This window comes from Drosophila virilis, chromosome 5 (genome assembly GCF_030788295.1).
Source record: "Drosophila virilis strain 15010-1051.87 chromosome 5, Dvir_AGI_RSII-ME, whole genome shotgun sequence".
NCBI classification, from domain to species: domain Eukaryota; kingdom Metazoa; phylum Arthropoda; class Insecta; order Diptera; family Drosophilidae; genus Drosophila; species Drosophila virilis.
In genome coordinates, this window is record NC_091547.1 from 5,772,587 (window position 1) to 5,793,716 (window position 21,130).

The 21,130-nt window shown below is 41.7% G+C and overlaps 1 protein-coding gene across 1 annotated transcript in view; it reads right to left on the minus strand.

The window, feature by feature from the left end:
- Stacl (SH3 and cysteine-rich domain-containing protein) overlaps positions 1–21,130 on the minus strand; it is a 67,677-nt gene that overhangs the window by 21,207 nt on the left and 25,340 nt on the right. Inside the window, 2 exon segments of the mRNA XM_032435651.2 lie at positions 2,273–2,329; positions 3,223–3,374. Coding sequence (XP_032291542.2) covers positions 2,273–2,329; positions 3,223–3,374 — 209 coding nt within the window.

The following is a 21,130-nucleotide window of genomic DNA, read 5'->3' on the forward strand; positions in this document are numbered from 1 at the left end:
CCCGCTTCTCAACTCATCAACTCGACTACTTTATAACACTATAAAACGTTATTTTATCTAAAGAAATACCCGCTTCTCAACACTAATACACCTAACTCAACTTGTAATTTAAATATATAAATACTTTACGAAAACTTCTCAACTACTCTAAGCTCCACTTTAAATGCTAGCATGAAAGTCTAGTAAGCATAATATATAAATTATTGAACTATTTACCAACACTGATAACCTAACCTCAATTAAATGGAAGTAACTGTTTAATTGGGGCTTACTTATACCAAGATCACAGAGATCACACATATACGGATTTCACATATATTAATTGCATTATATATATAGTACAAGTTGTTGATAAAAAAACTAAATACATTTAGTTGGGTTCATATTTGATATGGCTATTATATTTTAATATACATAGGGTACACTAAGCAATAAGTGTGGGTGTGTGTATGGGTGTATATATATATATATATTAGAGTGTGAGTGTAAGTATAATGGTGATTTAATGTACATGGGGTTGTTCTGCTTGTCACTAGAGTTACTTATTGTAGTTGGGAGGAGTACTAGCAAAATGCATGTTTTACTATTTATCAACATGGAAAAAAATGATAGGGCCACAAAATTAATTATACATTTTTCATTAATGCACCAACTAAAAGTTTTATGAAACCAAAAAACAACAAAATACTGTACAATCAACAAAAAAATATTCCCGCAATTGCTGCTGCCTGGCTGGCTGGCTTGCTGGGCGTGTGGGCGTGCCTTAACGGGGGGCATTAGTAATTTCGAGGCGGAATGCGAAAAGTTTTGCAATATAACAAAAGTTTAGCTGTGATTTTCTTGTCACGTTTGTAAATGTTTATATTAAATCTTAGCGCCAATGCACTTATGAACGAGAAGTAATATAGAGGCATATATATATATATATACATATAGAAAATGAACAGCTAAGCAGATGAGTTGATGAATGAGGCTGCAACGAATATTAAAAAATGTGTTGTCGCCGCAGCAGTTGGCCATAATTCCGCTAAAGCTGACGAGTTATCGCTAACTCTATCTATCAGTATCTATGTCTCTCCTCTCACACTCTCTAAGCCGAGAAGATTTTCGATTTATCATCGTTTGCAGCGCAAGCTGTCGGCATGGTATTAAGCATTGTTGGCGAATGCTACCAAACAAATAAAAAAAAAAAGTATATATATGAAGAAGAAAAAGCAGGCAATGGGCCAATGGGAATGCCATAAACGGCAGCCAATTCGAATGCGAATACGGGCTGCGGAAGTGGATGCGAATGCGAATGCGGATGCGGATACGGCTGCTGTTGCCCAGTGCATGGTCAATACCAATGCAATTTATCTACAAGCATTTCTATGTGTGTGCGAGTGTCTATGGCGGCTCTTCGAAATTTATAGCCAGCAATTTTTCGCATATTTTCCAATGCTTCAACTGGCGCCACAGTTGAATTTACTGGTTACGAAGGCGGCCAAGTTCTATGTAACCATATGGACACAGATATAGCCAAAGTTGGAGCCTACTTTTTGTTGGATAACTGATTCAGAGCTGCGGAGCTGACAAACTTTGTTGCAGTCTTACTTTTTTTTTTTATGAAAGGGCACGCGTTGGGCGGAAATATTTGATATATGGACATAAATGCTGCCTCGAGGCAGCCGATCGGAGCTCTTAATTCGAGCGAAGATCTCAGAGCTATACGAAATATATTGTCTGTTAGAGAATTTAGTTTTCGGCTTGCTAAATTAATTATTGCCAACTTGTTTTTACTAAAAAATAGTGTTTATTGTTTTTTGTGCTTTTAGCAATTTTAATTGATTTCACGAAGGCTGTGATTGATGGTCCGAACGTCGGACACAGGCGCAGGTGCAATTTATGGCTGACGCTCGAAAAAAAAATAATATTCACAAAAAGAAAATAACAAAATATTTATTTAAAATGCAACTAAAAACTTGTTTTCACCGCTTTTGTGCAGATTTTTTTTTATCTGTTTGCTAAATTTGATATAAAATATTATTGGAATTTGTAATATTTCTTGGGGTTTTTACAATCGAATTGGTTTTAATTGTGTTTTGGTAGCTGCTAATACTACATTGGCGTGCAACATTTATGGCAATTTGTTTTTTTTGTTTGGTTCTATCAAGCTCTAATAAAGCAAAATATTTAAATTTATATTTAATAAAAGTTGTTTTCGTTTTTTGTTTTTTTCCCTTTTGATTAGAAACACAAAAATTGTTTTTAGTTGCTTGATTAATTTGGTTACCTCAAGGTCAGAACGGTTGATACGGCGTGGTACATTTGATTTTGTCGGGGTGGTTGGCTGATTGTAACATATCATACGATATATATATATATATAGATAATAGTTTGTACGATTTTCGTTTGAAATTTATATTTTCGGCAGTATATGAATATTTTGTGTATGTTTTTTTTGTTTAAGGATGTTGTATAGAGAAAAGTGTAGAGAATATTAGTAAATGCAGCAAGAAGTTTAACTAGGCTAACTTAAAGGAAATTTAATAGCTAAAGGATGCTTAAAGTTAGCTTAGGATTTATATTTTATTTTTTACTTTATGGTCTGGTTGAAGGGAGCATGGGGAGGGTGGGGAGCTGTGTGGCTACAGTTAAAAACCACAAAATGCAACTGAAAGGCGCGTACAGAAAATGTTAACCTCTGCAGCTTCCTCTTTTCGTGACGTGATTAAATTACTTAACATAAATTGCAGAATATACGGCAGATGCAGAAATTGCACAATTTTGAACTGTTGCATAAATGGCGCAAATATTTGAAAGAGGTTTTTCACTTTTTCCACTTATTTTTTCTCCTTTTATTTCATTTTGCCACACTTTTTTTTTTTGGAATATTTTTCGCGGCTTTTAGTCATATTAAAGTGCGGGGGGGGTGGTAGGGGGCGTGCGGTTGTATATTTGGGCGCTTTGCCGCGCTTCATTTTGTATCTATGCAGTTGGAACATTTTCCGACAATTTGCTGCGTATTTTGCGCGCAGCTGTTTTTGCTTTTTTTACTTTTCAGGACTCGAACTGGAACTAAATATTTCGAGTGAGCAAGAGATTTGGCATTTGGGCTTAAATATAATAAACAAACATATATATATATATATATATAGATTCTATAGGAAGGAGGGTGCTCTTGTTATGGGAGTGAATGGGGGTATGCTTTTTTGGCGGATAGGGCGTGTGGGTGGTACTTACCTATCTGCTTGTGTTGCTGAACCAGAACCCGCCGGCTTTAGGCTCTTAAATGCTTTCAGCCACTTTGTTTTCATCGATGGCGCTGTGGCGGCCGAGAATTTGCGTTCGTTGCGCGGCGAAGTTGGCTCAACTTTGCTAACGAATAACTCCTTCTGCAATTGCCAAGAGAGAGAGAGAGAGACACAGACACACACAGAGAGTGAGATAGAGAGAAATGGAGATAGAAAGAGAAAGAGAGAGATAGTGCTTAGTGCTGTGGTAAATACAATTTGACCTAAGTCAAAGCAGCTCGCTTGCAAGCAATTTGCATTTAAGCGTCTCACGTTGCAGTTTAATTACAGCCATTAGCACAACACACACACACACACACACATACACACGGAGTTAGCTACAAGCTCGTTATAGCATAATTACATGCATACAAGTTGTATTTAGGCGCAAATGTTAAATATTTAACTGCATATCTGATATTCGGTTATTTTGATAGGCGCTCTAACAACTTCACAGCCATTTGTGCTGTGCGTGCCATGGCAAATAAAGCTATTTTAATTAATAATCAACACTTTGCACCACAACACATACCACAAAATGTAATCATGCCACGCACGCACTCACACACATACACACACACACACACACACACACATTTAGACACTTATGTGACAATAATTAAAACCACGTGTGACATTTGGTCACAGTTCAGTTTAGCTTTAGCCTTTGTTGTTGTTGCTGTAGCCATGCTCTCTGACTAATGCTGGTAATCACAGTGTGCACTGCTTAAGTAATCCAGCAATAAATGCATAAATTTCACATTATGCGGTTCTTTTAATGGCATACGGAATGTTGATTAAATGCAATTTATCTATATGTAAATTTATAATTATTTAGAGCTGACCCACATTACACGTGGGTCTGTGTGTTAGGACGGAAGCTAATTTCATTATAGAAAAAAAAAAAAACGAAACCTTGTCAAATAACTCATTATTAAATAACAATAAATTTATAAGGGCTTAGTTACACTTATGAAAATCGCATAGAAAGGCGATGTTGCGAAGGGATTTAGATTGGGTGAAAGGGAGTCAGAGAAAGAGTTCGTAAGTAAGAGAAAGACAGAGAGTCAGAGATACAGAGAGAGAGAGAATGAGAGGGAGATAGAGAGAGACAGAAAGAGAGAGAGAGGCAGAGAGTGAGAGAGGTGTAGAGAGAAGGAGGGACAGAGAGAGAGAGAGAGAGAACGAGAGGGAGATAAGCAGAGATAGAGAGTGAGAGGAGCGGAGAGGAGATGGAGGCTAATTAAAAAGATAACCGAAAAACCTGAATCCGAGAGTAATAATGAAAGTTATGGCGAGGGAAAGGAAGATTGAGAGGCCCAGTTGAATATAAAGAACTAAAAAACACTGAAAAAGACGTTGGCCCACGTTATTTAACATTGCAATTTGGCTAATTTGGCTGCTTCACAACACTACAACCAAGCGAGTTTACACTAATTAAAATAAATTGAGACTTAATGCTTCCGCTTAACTGACTGCATAAAGCATAAGCGTCTGCTTAACTGGCTTCAATCAGAGTATATATAAATCATAAAGCTTTTCAAAGCGAAATGCACAAACTTTCGGCTGTCTATTTCGGCCGGGACCTTGAACATCTGCATAGATCATTGCGCTGTGCTGGCAGTGAACGATATTGACTTGTGTTTTCAACTCGGAGACAGGCGGATAGACATGCCTGATGATTACGTGTAGCCTTGCCACAACAATCACAGAAGCAGCCCGAATAAAAACAGCAACAACAACAACACCCAAAATTCAGCACTCTCGCAATTGCAGCATTTATAATGCAGCGAGGCGCGTGCACTTTTGTTGCCTGTCGCCTGACGCTCTTGTCGCTGTTATTGTCGTTGTTGACTTTTGATGCACGTTGCGAGCACTATTTTCGACATGTTACTTTCTTTTTTTTTTTTGGGGGGGGCTGGGTGGCGTAGGCCAACTGACAGACCTGACAGTGGATTGGCATGAGAGCGTCCTTGTGCCTGACAGCAGGATATTGAGTTTGTCATGCGGCTGCAGGGTTTGGCTGATGTGGCAGGCCTATATGGATATCGATATCGAATGCACGCCATCATAAAATATTATTTTTAATAGCAACAACAACTGCCATTATAGAATGCATTTTATAAACGTTTAATTGATTCGCTGCAATTATAAATTAATTGCATTGCCGCTGACAAAGCGACGCCTGCACAAATATTATGCGCAATTTAATATGCACGAAACACAGCGCCAGCATTTAATTAAGATACATTTTTTATACGAAAATGATAAACTAAAAAGCAAAGCTAAAGCTCAACTTAAAGGAACACACATGAATATGGTGACAGAAGGCTGGGAGCAGGCCAAGATAAGAAGCTGCCGGCGCCTGACGTTGAGCACCAGCATCACGAGCAGTACAAGTGTGTGTGCGTGTGTGGGTGTGTGTGCGAGTGTGTGTGTGTGCTGGCGCCCAAGCGGGCTCCTTCGTAATGGACATGTGCCTGTCATGTTGCCTTTGTCATTGTCGTTAGCGGGCGTGTCCTGTGCCATAAATTTATGCATGCAGTGCATAAAATTCAAATTAAAGGAGCCGCCGTCGCCGTCGCCGTCGCGTATCCTGCCAGCGACAAGTACACGTTTTGACACTTTACAACACTAGTGGGTCTGGCCTGCTGTCGCCATAGCTTTGCCCGGCAACTGTTACCCGCAGCTACCCAGCAACAACGTGAGCTGCTTTATCGCCCGCTTTGCTGTCAGGGCCAACTACAGCTGCTAAAAGCAAGCGCCAGCTCCTGATGTGGGCGTCAACTTCAACGTCTCGGCAATCAGTGGCGAGCAGCAGCAGCAGAGGCAGTCGCCACAGCTCTGGCAAGACAATGAGAGGAGAGAAATGTTGCTTACCCTCGCTTACCCACGCTCTTGGCCCCCGCACTTGGCTGCCTTCAGTCATCGGGCTTCCAAGTGCTTTTGAGTTCAACTTCAGTTGCATATAATGCCCCCTAATTGATTTCCTTTGCAGCTTGGCCCAAAAGTAGCCTCTGCTGACCGAAAAGCACTTGAAAACGCTGTGCACACTTTTATTTCGCTCCTCTTTTTAGCTGATTTTTCATTATGAGCCGGCTATCAGTGTCCTTCGGGAAGGCGAACAGACAAAAAAAATTTATGGCTGTCACAATTTTTAATTATGTTGCTCTACGCTTGCCATTGCGATATTGAAACCACAAAGGTATCATAAATTGCCGAGCCCGGGCACGACTGAGACCATAACAAATAAAAAACATAAAAAGACAACAAGCAGATTGGCAACAAAAGGCGGCCCAGAAAGTGGCTCGCACTGCCGCCAGACATTGGCCAGCAGCCACAGCAGCGACAGCAGAGCTCAAGTTGGCCAAACTAAAAATCTGCTCATTAAGAACCGCAACAAAGGAGCGGACCCTTTCGAGATGATGCTGGCCAGGAAATTCAAGATGAACAAAACAAAGGCCCGCCCGAACACTCTCATTCGGCTCGGGCTCAGCCTGAAAGGCAATTGCAACAAAATCTGCTTATTAGGGGTTCCAATGCGACTGGATTCAGAGAGTTAGAGAGGGGGAAGGCGGAGAGGCGAAGCGAGTTAGATTGTGCGCTTGTAATGAGCTATTCGAGCGCGTGGATGTGCGCGCATATTTTATTGCCACTTTGATGAGCAGCTGCCAACAATTTTAACCTATATACATTTTTTTTTCTCCGCCGTTGCACATTTTGTTGCGCCTTTGTAATTTGCGCAAAATAAAAAAAAAAAAAATAACAGAAATGGGTAGATGCATTGCCACAGGCAGCTGCAAGTTGCATGCGCTCAGTCATTAGTGGGCAAATGTGGCACGATATGTGCAGCGCTTACTTCATGGCTTTTAGAGCACCAACTAATTGCAGGCAGCCAGGCAGCTTTATGGGCAGGAGCTGCAGCAGAGACAGGAGCCAGCTCCAGTGAGTGCCGTGCAAACACGCTTAAGACAATTTAGCAAACATGAAACGAGACACAGACAAGGGGCATGCCTCTGCATGGTTTGGTGTCAGGAGCGGGAGCAGGGCCGTAGACGTGGGCGGAGGCTTTGCTAGCTGGCCAAACAAACATTTCCGTAAATTACACGCATTTGTCAAAACGAAACAATGCGCAAAGTGTTTATTTGTTTTAGTGAGTGCTTTTGAGCGCAAAAATGACTCAACACAAAAACTGCAGCTAGAAGGCAGCCCAGACAAATACAGTCAACAGCCCGCCCTCCACCAACCCCCGTCATATGTGTATGTGTGTTGGGAAAATGTAGCAACTTCTAATGGGTTTGCTTGTTGTTGAGATCATTGTTGTTGTTGTTGTTGTTGTTGCTGTTGCCTGCTGCACTCACGCGCGAAATGTAGAACAGCGATTATGCAACCACATGCAATGACAATGCAGCATCGATCCGGGGCTCTAACCACAATAAACGCGAACACACACACCCACACACACACACCCACACACACACACACACAGGAGTAGAAAGCGCCAGCCATTGCGCGCGTGCTATGCGGCGTATGCGCAATTTGTAATTTTCATTAACGCCTAAAAGCAGCAATTATTTTTTTTTTTTTTTGCGACCAGCGCTCTTCTTATTTTTAGATTTTTGTTCCGGCTGCTTTGTAATCGTGCATCGCTGAGTTTTGCATTGAATTAAACTAGAGTTTTTTAACCACAGACCACATAGCCACATGCTGTCCATGTTAAGCCACCAAATGACACTGGTTTAAAATCTATCTGAATTAAAATCTTGCCTAAAGCGAGAGCTACATCATAGTCCTTAACTGCTTGTAGTTGGTTGGCGCTTTCAGTGTAAAGTCAACGAAATTGTGCCTAGTATTTGTATAAAGCTAGCCGAAGCTTTTGCAGATATTGAAGTGTTGTACAATTTGTAAATGTTGGCATATTTATGCGGACTACATGAGTTTAATAGATTAAGTTAACAGATTCGGCTTAAGCAATAAAGCTCAATTAAAGTTGACACGATCTATTAAAGCTATCTTAAAGAGATGCTTATAAGCTTCAGTGTTGGAAAACTTTAAGTAAGTAAGTCAACTATGTGTTATCTAAGCATAATAATAAAGCTTGATAAAAGCTGGGAGAAACTATTAAAACCACTTCAAGCAGATATTTGTAAGCTTTAGTGTAGGGTAAACTCGAAAATAACTAAGTTAAGCATATATTTTTAGTATATCGAAGATGCTTGATGTCAACTATATTTGACTAAGCTTTTAAAGCTATTTGAAATAGATGCTGGTAAACTTCTTGTAAATTCAAAATAAGAAGCACTGCTCGAGACGCAATTAGGTGTACAAATAACTGTGCTTTAAATAGACTGCACAAATAGCAATAAGACCATAACACAGCTTTGCTATCCCAGCTAGAGCTTAATGAAATAGTTAAGTGCAATTTGCAGCCAGTGTCATTGGCACTTAATACAAGCTGTAAAAAAGTGCTGCATTCGTGGCCCAATTTTGCTTAATTCGAGTAAATACTTATGTCGCGGCACACAACTAACTGGGACCAAAAAGAAGCGGAAAAAAGAAACATGTACAAATTTATGGCCAGCAATTAAAGCTGCAGCAGGAAGGCAACAGCCAAACGAAGAGAGAAGAACCCCATTCGAATCAGTGCCTGGAAAAAATAAGTAGGACTAGCAGCAGCTCCAGTTGCCTGGCAGCCAGCGCTGATAAGTGCGCGTAATCGGCTCACGCTTAACGCCTTACGAAGGCGCCAAGCGCCAGGCAACCAGGCAGTCAGGCAGTGCGCCAATGCGAACGCCGAAGGCAACGGCAACGGCAGCGGCAGCGGCAACGGGTCCCCGACAACCGGATACGGATACGGATGCGTAGCGGCGCCATTTGCATGGCTTGTTGGGGCTTTTATTTATTATTTGGCGCAGCTTTTTGGGCGTAAACGTGGGCGTATACATTTTATGGCTGCGTGCCGCAATTTCATGTCCATATGAAGCCGCCTTTTATTGTTCATATACTTATATATATATTATATATATATGTGGGCTGAAGAACTAACTGGCAGCCGAGCTAATGCACAGTTATGGCTTTCATTAGGCAGCAGCTTCAGCATCAGTTACCCCCACTGGGACAAGTTGGTTAAGCTGCGTGAAATGCTCTGGCCAGCATAAAAAAAAAACCCAGATAAAAAAAAAAACTAGAGGAAGTAGCACACAAAAACTCTTGTCTGTAATGAGAAGTTAACTGGTTGCAGCTGCATCCTTCTGGGATCGGAGCGCTCCGGTCACCTGACAACGTGGCGTGCTTTCAATTTCATATTTCTTTTTTTTATTTTGTGTTTGCTTTCGCATTTTACTTTTTTTCGTTTTTGCAATTTGCATATTTTTTATACTTTTTTGTTCAGTTGCTTACATGCTTGCCTTTTATTTTTATCGCACACAAATATGTAGAAGCAGAGATGGGGAGGGGGGTGACTTTTTGCTGTGGGGTGTTCGGGCCGTGGTTGTAAACTCATATGCTGCCCCGTCAAGTTTCTACTTGTGTTTTATGGATTTTCTTCTGGCTGCCTGACATTCTACGTGACTGCCATCAATTTTCAGTGGCATTGCCGCTTCATTTTGCATACAGGTGAATGGCTGACAGGTAGCCACGCCCCGCCCTCTGAACTGGCCCTGGCGTCTGTGCATGTGTGTGTGTGTGCTTATGTGTGTGGCGTGTCCTTGTGCCCTTAACTCGATTTGGAATTGGTTTAAAAGGTAACGTGTGCGAGAACTGCTGATCAGCATACCTCAAATGGCATTGCATTCTGTGTTGCCAACAAATTTTACATTCAGTCGCTGCTCTTCATACCCTATACACATTTAAATGCATTGAAGAGGTCTGTACGACTATGTGAAAGATATCTCTGAAAAACCCAGAATTTATGAAAGCTGAAGAAGATATCGATCGAAACTATCGATAACTTTATCGACTACCTTGTTTTCATTTAAAAATACATTACAGGCAAGCTCTTAGTCGAGCATGCCCCATTTATCTTGCAGCGTTTTGCTCGTTTTTCGGTTTTTATGTCGCTTTATTATTATTGCAAGTGTAAATGTGGAAAATTGTGTGCGTGGCTGCCTGAAAGTGTGCGTGGGTGTGTCAGTGTGTGTTTTTGTGTATGTGCATGGGTGTGTGCGTGTGTGTGTGTGTGTGTGTGATTGTCCTATTTCTTGCACAGACTATCTGTATATCTGTTTGTCTGTCCGTCCAGCTGCCTGGCAGGTGTTCCTTAACAGCTCTGTGGTCCAGTTGCCAGAGCTGGCTCAGCAGCTGCAGCTGCAAATTGATTTTCAATAGCTGAGTGGTTTTTGATTCAATAAAATGACATACTCAGTTGACTCTCAACGAAGTAGAAGGGCACCCAGTTACGTGCTTGACATGTGTGTGTGTGTGTGTGTGTGTGGGTGTGCATGTGTGCGTCTATGAATGTTGCCACAGTTTGTGGCATCTTCTATGGCTGCCTGCTGTCATGGGAACTTTGCTTTTGAATTGCCAACGCAACTCAATTCATACGAATCTAATTCAGCAATGTTTGCTTTGCTATTTTTATACACTGTTAAAAACGTTCGCCGTAATTGATGGGCCTATAAATACATAGACAGAGCGTTTGGTCTGGGCGCCTCGGACCGGTCGTTGGTCAACGGCGACTGGCTATGTGATAAATGGTCGAGACTTGTATTTTACGCGTGTGACAGCTTAAAAGTAATTTATCACAGCTAAAATTGACTTCTTCCTTTTTTTGTTCGGCTGTCTTTTTGCATTTTGTGGCCTAATCGAATTTCTGGCCAAAATGACTTATCAATCAAGTGCCTGCTGCACACGCCCATAAGTAGGCAACGCAAATTTCAAGTATGCAAAAACTACAAGCACAGTTCGGCTGAGACTTAGCCACATAAACGCATAAGTTTCTAATTAAAATGGTCGCCACACACAGCCATAAATACTCATTTAAGCCCACGCACACACGCACACGCACACTCGGAAGCTGCTGCTATCTACTTAATTACTTGAGTGCGCGACCGAGCGAGCGAGCGGGCGAGCGTGCGGGCGGGCGGTCGGGTGTCGTTCTGTGCATAATTTAAAGTGCATATGTGCCACACGGCAGACCGCAAACTCCCAGCTGATTAAGTCGACAACAGGCCAACTCTGACACAAGCGACTGCCACGTCCTGCCGGCCCACCCCCTGCCTACCCTTTCGCTGCAGCCCAGCGGCATTTCACACGCAAACTTTTATTGCACTGACAAAATGCTTGCTGCGGTTTTTCTTTTTTTATTCTTCTTTGCCTTGCGCAAATAAAATATATGCTCGCATATGCGGCGGTTGGCCAGGGAAATGGAGCGGAAAATATGTTTGAGCACAAGTGCTATGGCTTGGCGCTTGAGCGGCGACCCCCTCCCTTCCCCTACCCTTCCTTGCACCGAGCACTTCTTAAAGCACTCGCACACAAAGCGGAAATCAAAATATTTCCGCAACTTAAATTGAAAACTGTCAATTGGTTTTTATGTGTGTGTATTTTTGTGTGTGTGTTGGCCACACGAAAAAAATACATTCATTGAAAATGTCGTTTTGGGCGCATTTCGTGCGCTTGCTACCTGGCCTAATAAAAAATCAATGAACTGGGTTTTTTCGTGCCTGGCTCATAACTTCACAACCAAAATCGATGTGGCCGGGGGCGGGGAGCGAGCTGAACGCATACACAAAAAAACAAGCAGCTAGAAGTTATATATGGGCGGCAGTGGGGGTTGAGGGGGCTTGGGCTATGCCTAAATACCGCCAAAGACCTATCGAAGGTTAGACGAGGCGCGATAATTGATGTCAAACGCGAGAGACGTGTGCAGTCGTTAATCATATAGGCACAGGCATGAGCACGAATCGAATCGAAGCGAATACGAACTTTAATAGAGGTGAACACACACACAACACACACACGAGTACGTGCATAATTAGCAGCAGCCAAAAAATCAGTTGCTGTCAGGGCAAAGGCGCGCGCGCTTTGATTGAGTGCCGCAGATTAACAAATTTGGCCTAAAGGCAATAACAACAACAACGACAACAACTGTGCACATTCATAGTTGTTTGTGCGTCAAAGCACAAAATAGACTTGAGGCGAACAATTTAATTCGTTTGGTAAACAGCACACGGAGCAGAAACGTGCAACCAAAAAAAAAAAAAACAAAAATCAAATGGGGTGAACTGCTGGCAGCCAGACTGTGGCAAAGTCTGAATAAATACATGGTAAGAGACACAGAGAGTGTGAGAGATAGAGAGGTACACAGAGAGAAAGAGGAGGCGACAGAGCGTGCCAGCAAGAGCGCAAGGGCACAGAGATTCACAGAGAGTCGGGACATGACTACACAGTAGCAAAGACCACTTCCTGTCGGGGTCTAAGCCACGTTAGCAGCGCTGCACGACTACTGCCGGTCACAACTACAAGTCAAAGTAAGACACACACACACACACACACATCTGTGCGGTGCCTCGTCGACACCTACACACACAGAGAGTCCTGCTCGAGGTGTCACTTTGGCTAACACGAAACTTTTAATGCCGCTGCGGGTCGCGGCCATAAAAGTATTCATTTGTCATTGTCAGGATGCAGTCGGCGTCTGCTGCCAACAACAACAAAGAAAACGAAGATGAAACTAAAAATAAAACACGCTTTAACAACGACAACAACAAATATGCATGCATATAGAAAAAAGAATATAAATAAAAATCGCTTAAATGCTGTGTGGCAAGTAATTTCGACGCCCGAAAACTGCTGACTGCCCAAAGCTCTTAGGCGCTCATTAATATGCAATTGTACGCATATCAGGCATAGCATTAGGGCCAGGACTTGCCAGGATGCTGCGATGCCTGCCAGGTGGCAGCCGCAGGCAGCCAGCCACCTGCTTCTTTCTAGCCAGCACATCGCATTCAATTATTTAAATTTTCATTAAAATTCTAGCAACAAAACCACTTCAACAACAACTACAACAAAAATGCTTGCAAAATTTCATAAAGTGTTAAGGCTGAATACTGTAACCCGCCAAAAGAAAAACAAGCAGGCGAAAAGCCCCCCCACACACACACACACACACCCACGCAGCAGGAGTAGAAGCAGAAAAAAAAGTGGTCAAGACTGCTGAAAATGCAAAGCTATGCGGAATTTATTAAAACGCCGAGGTCGAGGCTAAGAAATTGCTTTTGACACCAAAATAAAAGAAAAAAACGAAGAAAACGCCAAATGTCGACGAGGAAATACCCTTGCATAAATAAAAGAAATATATATATATATATTTAAGGCTGTAGAATCCAAATCGAAAACAAATAGTTTCAACAATTGTAAATGTATATGAGAAAAAGAGAGAGAGAGAGAGAGAATAAAGAGTTAAAAAATAAATATTCGATTGAAGTTATTTAAAAAATGTATAACCCAAATCGAAGGCAATCGCGCAAACAAAAAAAAAACAATCAATCAAAATTGGTAATGGAAATAAAAGCAAGTTAAAAAAAAGTTCGATTGAAAACTGATGGGTTTATGACGTACGTGATCGATATATATTTTATTTATTTTTTATTTATATTTTGTTAATGAGCAGAACGAGTGTCGACCCGGCCTTGCGAGTGGTACGTATAAATTAAATTGTCTCAAAAATCTTTGAAAATGAGTTTGGGAACGATCGGACGCAAAATTAATTTAATAAGTTTGAAGCAAATCGGACAAAAGAAATTGATCAAAATCAATTTATAAGATATTTTCCTATATAGGATTTTTGAGGCTACATTTACCAGATGTAGATGCCAAATTGATCTAGAGTTTATAGATCCAAGAATAAAAAGCCACACCTTATGAAAATCGGTTGAGTTTTGAAATGGTAAATTTCGAGCTATGTCTTATAGGATATTTTAGGGCACCATTTTTAGAATTATTTATATGCGAAAACTTTTAATATTTATATATTTAAACATTTGATACGTTTAATCAATTAAATAATAATGCAATTGAGAACCGCAAGCACAACTATTTCCGACACCACAGCACATCTATAAAGTGCACATAGATTCTCCATATCCCATATGTAGGGTATAGAAAACGTAAAGATTGTTATGTTATGTGTATATAAAGCCGCCAGCTGCTAAATGGTTATCTTTCGTGGTCAGCACAAATGCTTAGCTTTCAATATATCAAATTGCATAAATTTGAGCACTCTACGATTGTTATTTTTAGCTGTTGTTGTCGTCGTTGTTGTTGTGGTTGTTGTTGTTGTTGTTGTTGCATACCTCGAGCCTTTCAGTTTGATGGGCGTGTTAAAAATTCAGTCACTCAATATAGCAATCAGGGCGCACCACACAAGAAGCACATACCTAAGTCATAAAGTGCTCGCGGCAAGCAAAACTTTGACAGGGCAACACACATACACACACACAGAGCTAGGGAACCACGCTGCGTATACGTAATAATACGTAATAGGTTGTGTGGGCGAACTACATATATGTGAAGAGAATGCAGCTCGAGAGTCGGTTGGCTGTTGGCTGCCTGGCAGGCGTAATCTTAGTGCCAAGTGCCAATAAGTCAGTTATAAATTTGATATAAAATTAAGCATGTTGCGGGCGCCGTTTGCCCGTTGCAAGTGCATGAGCTGCTCGGCAAGACTGAAGCACAAATTGCAGGGTTCCAGTGGGTGGCACATATTGTGCCTGGCATTTGGATCCTTAGTAATGGGCCAGGCTTTCGCCGGTGTCTGCAGCTTGTTACCGTCAAGCCGCATCCTCAACTGAAAGCTTATAACCAGTTCGTCTGCCCATATATGAATGCATATAAAACATGCTGACTGTGTGTGTATGCGCACAAATAAGTTCTTGTCAAATAGTATAAAGCTCATATTTTGGCAAATGCTGTCCGTGCGCTGCTCGTAGTTGAATAGCAGTAATATATATACATATATGTATCTTTCGTGGTTATATATACATATATATATATATATATATATATATACACCGAATAAATTAGCCCAAAAAATAAGGATAGGCTACCTTGACTGGCTAGCAGAAGATACTGTAGACTGCCTTTGAGCGGTGGCAAAAAGTTGACAAATAGTTTTCAAATACGTTTCCCAAATTTATGATGCAAGGCAGGCCAAAGTTTGAGCTTAAAATATTGATTAAAGTTGAAAAACTCACAGGGCAGTCGCACAAACACAGAAAGTTTATAGTTAATAGGGCCTCCTACGTGAAAGTATCTAAAGTTATTGGTAAACTAGAATGTTTTCGTTTCATGTATGCCGGTGCGCTTGAAAAGTTCAGTTATTTTCAATTTCAACATGATAAACTAAGATTTCGAAGAAAAAAGAATATTTGGCGCCCAACATGGGTCAACGTAAAACGTATATGGTAACCGAATTAGAGAACTCTTCAGTTCAGCTTTAGATATGATTATATATGTTATATGTCGAATAATTTCGCCAGCGAATCAAGAATTAAATTCTGTCTTAGTTCTCTTTATAAATAAATCATAGTTGGTGCCTAAGATGTGTCGTTCGCTTAGCTTTTAAATTTCAGTAAATTCTTTGTTATTTTCAAAGTTATCTGCCAAGTGATTCAAGGATTCAAGTTTCTCTTAGCTCTATGAATAAATAAATTATATGTCGCCCAACGTCATGTTATATTTCAAATGCATTCAGCGTTGATTCAGGAATTTAGGTGTGTCCATAAATAAATAAATTATGTTAGGTGTCCAATGTAGGGCAAGTTACAACTTATGCGTTGACTAGCTTTGTGTTATATTTTCAGTGCTACTTCCAGCGATTGAGCAAGTGAAGCTCACTAGAATCTCATATTTAATAACTGTGTGTCTCCCAACGTGGGTCAATATACCAAATATATCGTGACTATATTAGAATAGCCTCTAGCTTCGCTTTCTGATACGACTAAATTTTATGTTCTGTTCAAAGTATTTTCCCCTTGTTGTCAACGTGTTGCCCTTGAGCAGTGACAAGTTAGACACATATATTTAAAAGACATTTTGCTAGTTGTTTGGCTGATGGAAACATCAATTGGTAATCAAATAGTTTGCAATGGCATCCCAAAAAGTTTGTCTGTCTGCTTTAATTGCATATTTTAGCAGCCATGGCTGGCTTAGAAGACTACATAATTGACTGCCAGCAGTGCCATTAAAAAGTAAACTGATATTACGCGCTACGCCCGCAGGGACGCTCAACTCAGTGCAGGCAGCTGGGAGCTAGCAGCCCGCAGTTCGCAGCCCGCAGCAAACCAGCTTGACACCCGCACAGCCAAACGCGCTCTCACAGCCAGTTACTTGGCAAGTGAAAGTGAGAATGAGAGTGTCAAATTTCCGCTTTCAGCAGCCAGCCAGCCAGTCAGCCAGGGAGTCCTCCAAACCGTGCCCAAGCCACCCCCCTACCCATCCTGGCAGCAAGCAAACACTCTCAACTAAGCAAACAGTTGTCAATTTCTGGCAGCGCAAATATTTTTTCGCATTCGCCTTTTGCACTTGCCGAGCCGACACTTATGTTGACTTCAGTTCTTTTCTTTTGCTAATACTGAAGGAGCGGCCATCCTATTGCAATTGTTGTTGCCAGCGATATTAGAATTGGAATTGAAATGTGAAAGGTGGCTTGCTAGCTGCTGTTGAAATTGTGCCCGTTAGCATTCATGTGGCAAGTGCCGCGAGAACTCAACAAAGTGGACTCGCAACAACGTGGTCAGCATTTATGCTGGTAGAGAAGCCGAGATACGGAGATTGAGAGCGGAAGGCAGACATATGTGTACTGGCATGCCATGCAAATTACATTTGCGTCTCATGCAAATTGCGGTTTGCATATTTTGAGCAGCGCCCGAAAAAGTATGCTACAATTTCTGCTCAAGCTTAGCTTGCGAGTGGAGGCAACGGGCGGTGTTGTGGCAACGGTTGCTCAGGTATTGGTATTCAAAAGGCAAAGGCGCAGGCTCAAAAATGTGTTCTAGCAACAATGACACTTGGCCGCCCACTCAACTGCATGTTTGTAAACGTTGCTCAGGCACAAGGACCTCTTGCAAGAAAGCCAACAAAATGGCAAATGTGCTGTGTCCCCAGACGCACATACACATGTGTGCACAAATGTGTACGTGTACGCGTGTGTGTGTGTGTGTGTGTGTGTGTGTGTGTGTGTGTGTGTGTGTACAGCAGCTAGAGATAAGCGCATATAAAACAAGCTGAGTGGCTTGAGCCGCAAAACAAAAGCTACAAAATTCAGTGCAACGCACTCGACACGCCGCACACGCGCTGCGGCTCTTCATGTGCCCCAGAGACCGTGCATGTGTGTGTGTGTGTGTATGTGCATAGGTGTGTGTAGCTGTGTGAGTCATTTAACATGGCATGCTCGGCAGCATGCTGAGGTGCAGCGCACAAGCTGGGGAGGACAAGGCACGACTGGCATCTAGTTACTGATGTGCAGATGAGCTCTTATCATACCCTTTAAAGAGGGTATTATGTTTAGGTCGGCTGTTATGTAGCCCGAAGAAGGCTACACTTGTACTGAACCTTTGTGACTACTCAACTATAATTTAAGCCATCAAATTGAAGAATAATTTAGCTAGGTAGGTTCCGATCTGCTTGCTAATCATAAACTATATTCTATAATTTTTCGACTGGTTACAGATAATTGATTCTTTAAAACGATCGAATACTTTTATCAGCATACAGGGTATTTAAGCTACGCAAGCCCTAAGCAGACTCTTCATCTAGGTTGTTATTTTGCTACTGTTATTTTTTGTTGTATTTCCGAGACTGTGCGATATCCGGCTTGAAGGATGTTTGCACTGTTGCTTCGGCAGCTGCTGTTGCTGCCACTGTGGCAAGCATGTTAAGTTGCGATTATAGGCTGTTAGTGCAACTGCCGATGACAAGCCAGAGGCAGGCAGAAGCGAGCGACTGCGATTTGCATTCTCGATTGGCCACATCACGAAGGACACGTGACACTCTGCCGCCAGCTGGCAGCCAGTTTTGCCCCTAATTGTTGTTGTTGTTGTTGTTGCGAGCAGAGTGCGGAGGGCGTCGTGGTTGGCTTAGATTGATCAACTTGCTGGCGCTGCTGATAGAGTTGTGCTTAACGATTTGATTGCCCAACGTTTGCCACATGAGCTGAAAATCGATGCAATTCATAACGACTCGCAATACAAACTAATTAGCGGCTTATAAACGCTCAACCCGAAAGCCACAAAAGCTGCCGAACGATATTCAGAATGCGGCTCAGCGCTCAGTCATTAGCCGGCCGGGCATTTAACGAGGGTATATATTTGATTTGCAGTTTTCGATTACATTTTCAATTTATTTGCTGACTTCTGTCAGCTTATTTCTGTCTGAATTTCATTGAGTATAGCAGCTGCTGCTGGCCCCGCTGCTGTTGCAGTTGTCAGCATAATCGCATTAAGCCGTCATTAGTGTGACATTAATTAAGTTAATCGCCAGCAACATTTTGTTGCTGTTGCTCGCTCGTCTGTTGTTGTTTCGATGCGTGTCATGAGTAGAAAATCGAAATCCAATTAAATGCCGCCCTCACTGTACTAGGCCAGCCAATCCACTCACTCCCCGCAACGACTTGACCCCTTGGCCTATGAATAATTCAGCGTGAGCTACAAGCTGCACAAACAAATTACGCCTTGCGCTGTTTTGGGGCAGAATTTACCGGACTTGAGGCATGACCCATTGAAAGACTCGCTGCCCAGGTGAGTTGGCCTGGGTTATGACTAGGCAACCGGAACTCATCATTAATGCAAATGCTGTTAAGCAAACATCATTTGCTCACCCACTGAACCGGCTAAGAAAAGGGCCAAGTTCTTGGCTTAAACACAGTTTATGACATGCTTAGGGGCGTGATATTTGTCAACTTACTTGCCACAAACATATGCCAAACAAGGTCGTGGATAATTAGGTACGTTCTGCACCCACACGACCCCACCAAAAACGAAGCTAGCTGCGTAAGAAGCAAAAGTGGAGAGATACAAGAAAAGTAACAAAACTCCAGACAAGTTGCTTGAAAGCCAGAGAGCTTATGAAAACTTAAAAACTCAAATAGCAGCTGGAAGTTTAACAAAGCTGAAAATATTTATATTTAAGCTTCATTTTAGACACTGTTTAAGAGCTGAAGGAAAATATTTGAACAGTAAAAGCAAATGATATAAAAAGATAGAAAATAATGTACTTGACTTTACATGAACGCACATTTTCAGCTCGTAAAAGAATTGAAAAATCTATTTAAAAATGATTAGAAAGTTGAGCATTGTATACCTAAATTTGGCAAACAATGCATGTAGAAATAAGTTAAAGAATTTTCACATTTATTTGCATTTTCCATGCTATTTGCCGGGTTCAGTTAAATTTGCAACGGAATGCTTTGCTCAGAGCTGGCAAATTGATTGCCTTGGGCCGCCTGTGATTTATGTTTTCTGTACATATATATATATATATATAGAATCTATACACACTATGTTTATATAGATTTATTTATAGATACGCATATTGCTACATTAAACTATTCAGTTGGCGTATTTGCAATTATTTTACGGCCAATTTGTTTTGCTTGGCGTGAGCAGCGATAGAAAATCAATTGTGTGTGTGTGTGTGTGTCTGTGAGAGAGTGTGTGTGGAGGAAAAGTAATTGCATTTGCTGCTTTATGGCCTTCATTTGGCATGACTGACCGCATTACGCATACGCAGCGTATAGCCACGTTCACAGTAATAAAGTCACACTGAGCCTTAGGGCTCATTATGTATACACTAGCTCGGAGCAGGCATCAAAGATGCTGTCAGCGCCTGCTTTTGACAGCACAGGGCGGCTGCACATTAAGCTCCGAGCCCAAGGAAATGAACTCTTTTGTGGCATGTTATTGTGGTTTCATTCAATTATGGCCAAGCGAACTGCTTTAATATTTTATGTACGCTGAATGCTGTCACAGGATCCGATGCCGTCGCATATATGCAAACAGGAAATCAATAAGTGCACTTGCCGCAGATGCATTTGCAGATACAGCTACAGATACGGATACGGTTGCACTGCAGCTGTGTGGCATATTGTGCGGCTGTCAGCCATTTGTTGCCGCTGCTTTCATAATTGAACAACTGACAAGCCAAAGGCTCAAGTCAAGGTGCAAAGTGCGAGTGTAGCAAATGTTTCAAAACTTGCTCGCATTCTGTTTAATAAATTATGTCACAGTTGACAGGGTGAATATAATATTTAGGAGGGCGGAACAAAGTTGAAAACTTAGAAATTCCCTCGATTACTTAAAGAGCCAGCCAACAACAAATATAAAAAAAAAAAAAGAAAGTAAGGGGAAAAGCCAGCAGACAGCAGACGGCTAAGACAGCATCATGAATAAATGCACGCATACATATGCATATTGAGAGCGCTGTGCGTGTGCGTGTGTGGGCGCGCACAAAAGCATGCTACACAAAACGCACAAGAAATGACAATGCTGTCGTCGTCTTTTTGCCAACGTCGCCAACGCTTAAGCGCAAACAAATCATGCGCCAGCAGACAATTGAAAATGCGCCAGTGTGTGTGTGTGTGCGCGCGTGTGTGTGTGTGTGTGAATCTGTGCCCAGGCATGTCGCTGCTCGGTTCGGTTTGCTCTCCAAAGTGCACTCGAGCGTTAAGAAATGAAAATACTATTTAAGCCATTTTATCAACATAATCGTAAATCATTTTGCACTTTTCGCATAAAAGTCGTTGGGCAATAAAGGACCCAATTGTCTTGTGCATATAATTTGTTATTGGATTGCTGTCCCCCCTCTCACCACCCTTTCTTCAGCAATTGCTCTCCTCGCTGCCTAACACTTTAAGCCCTCGT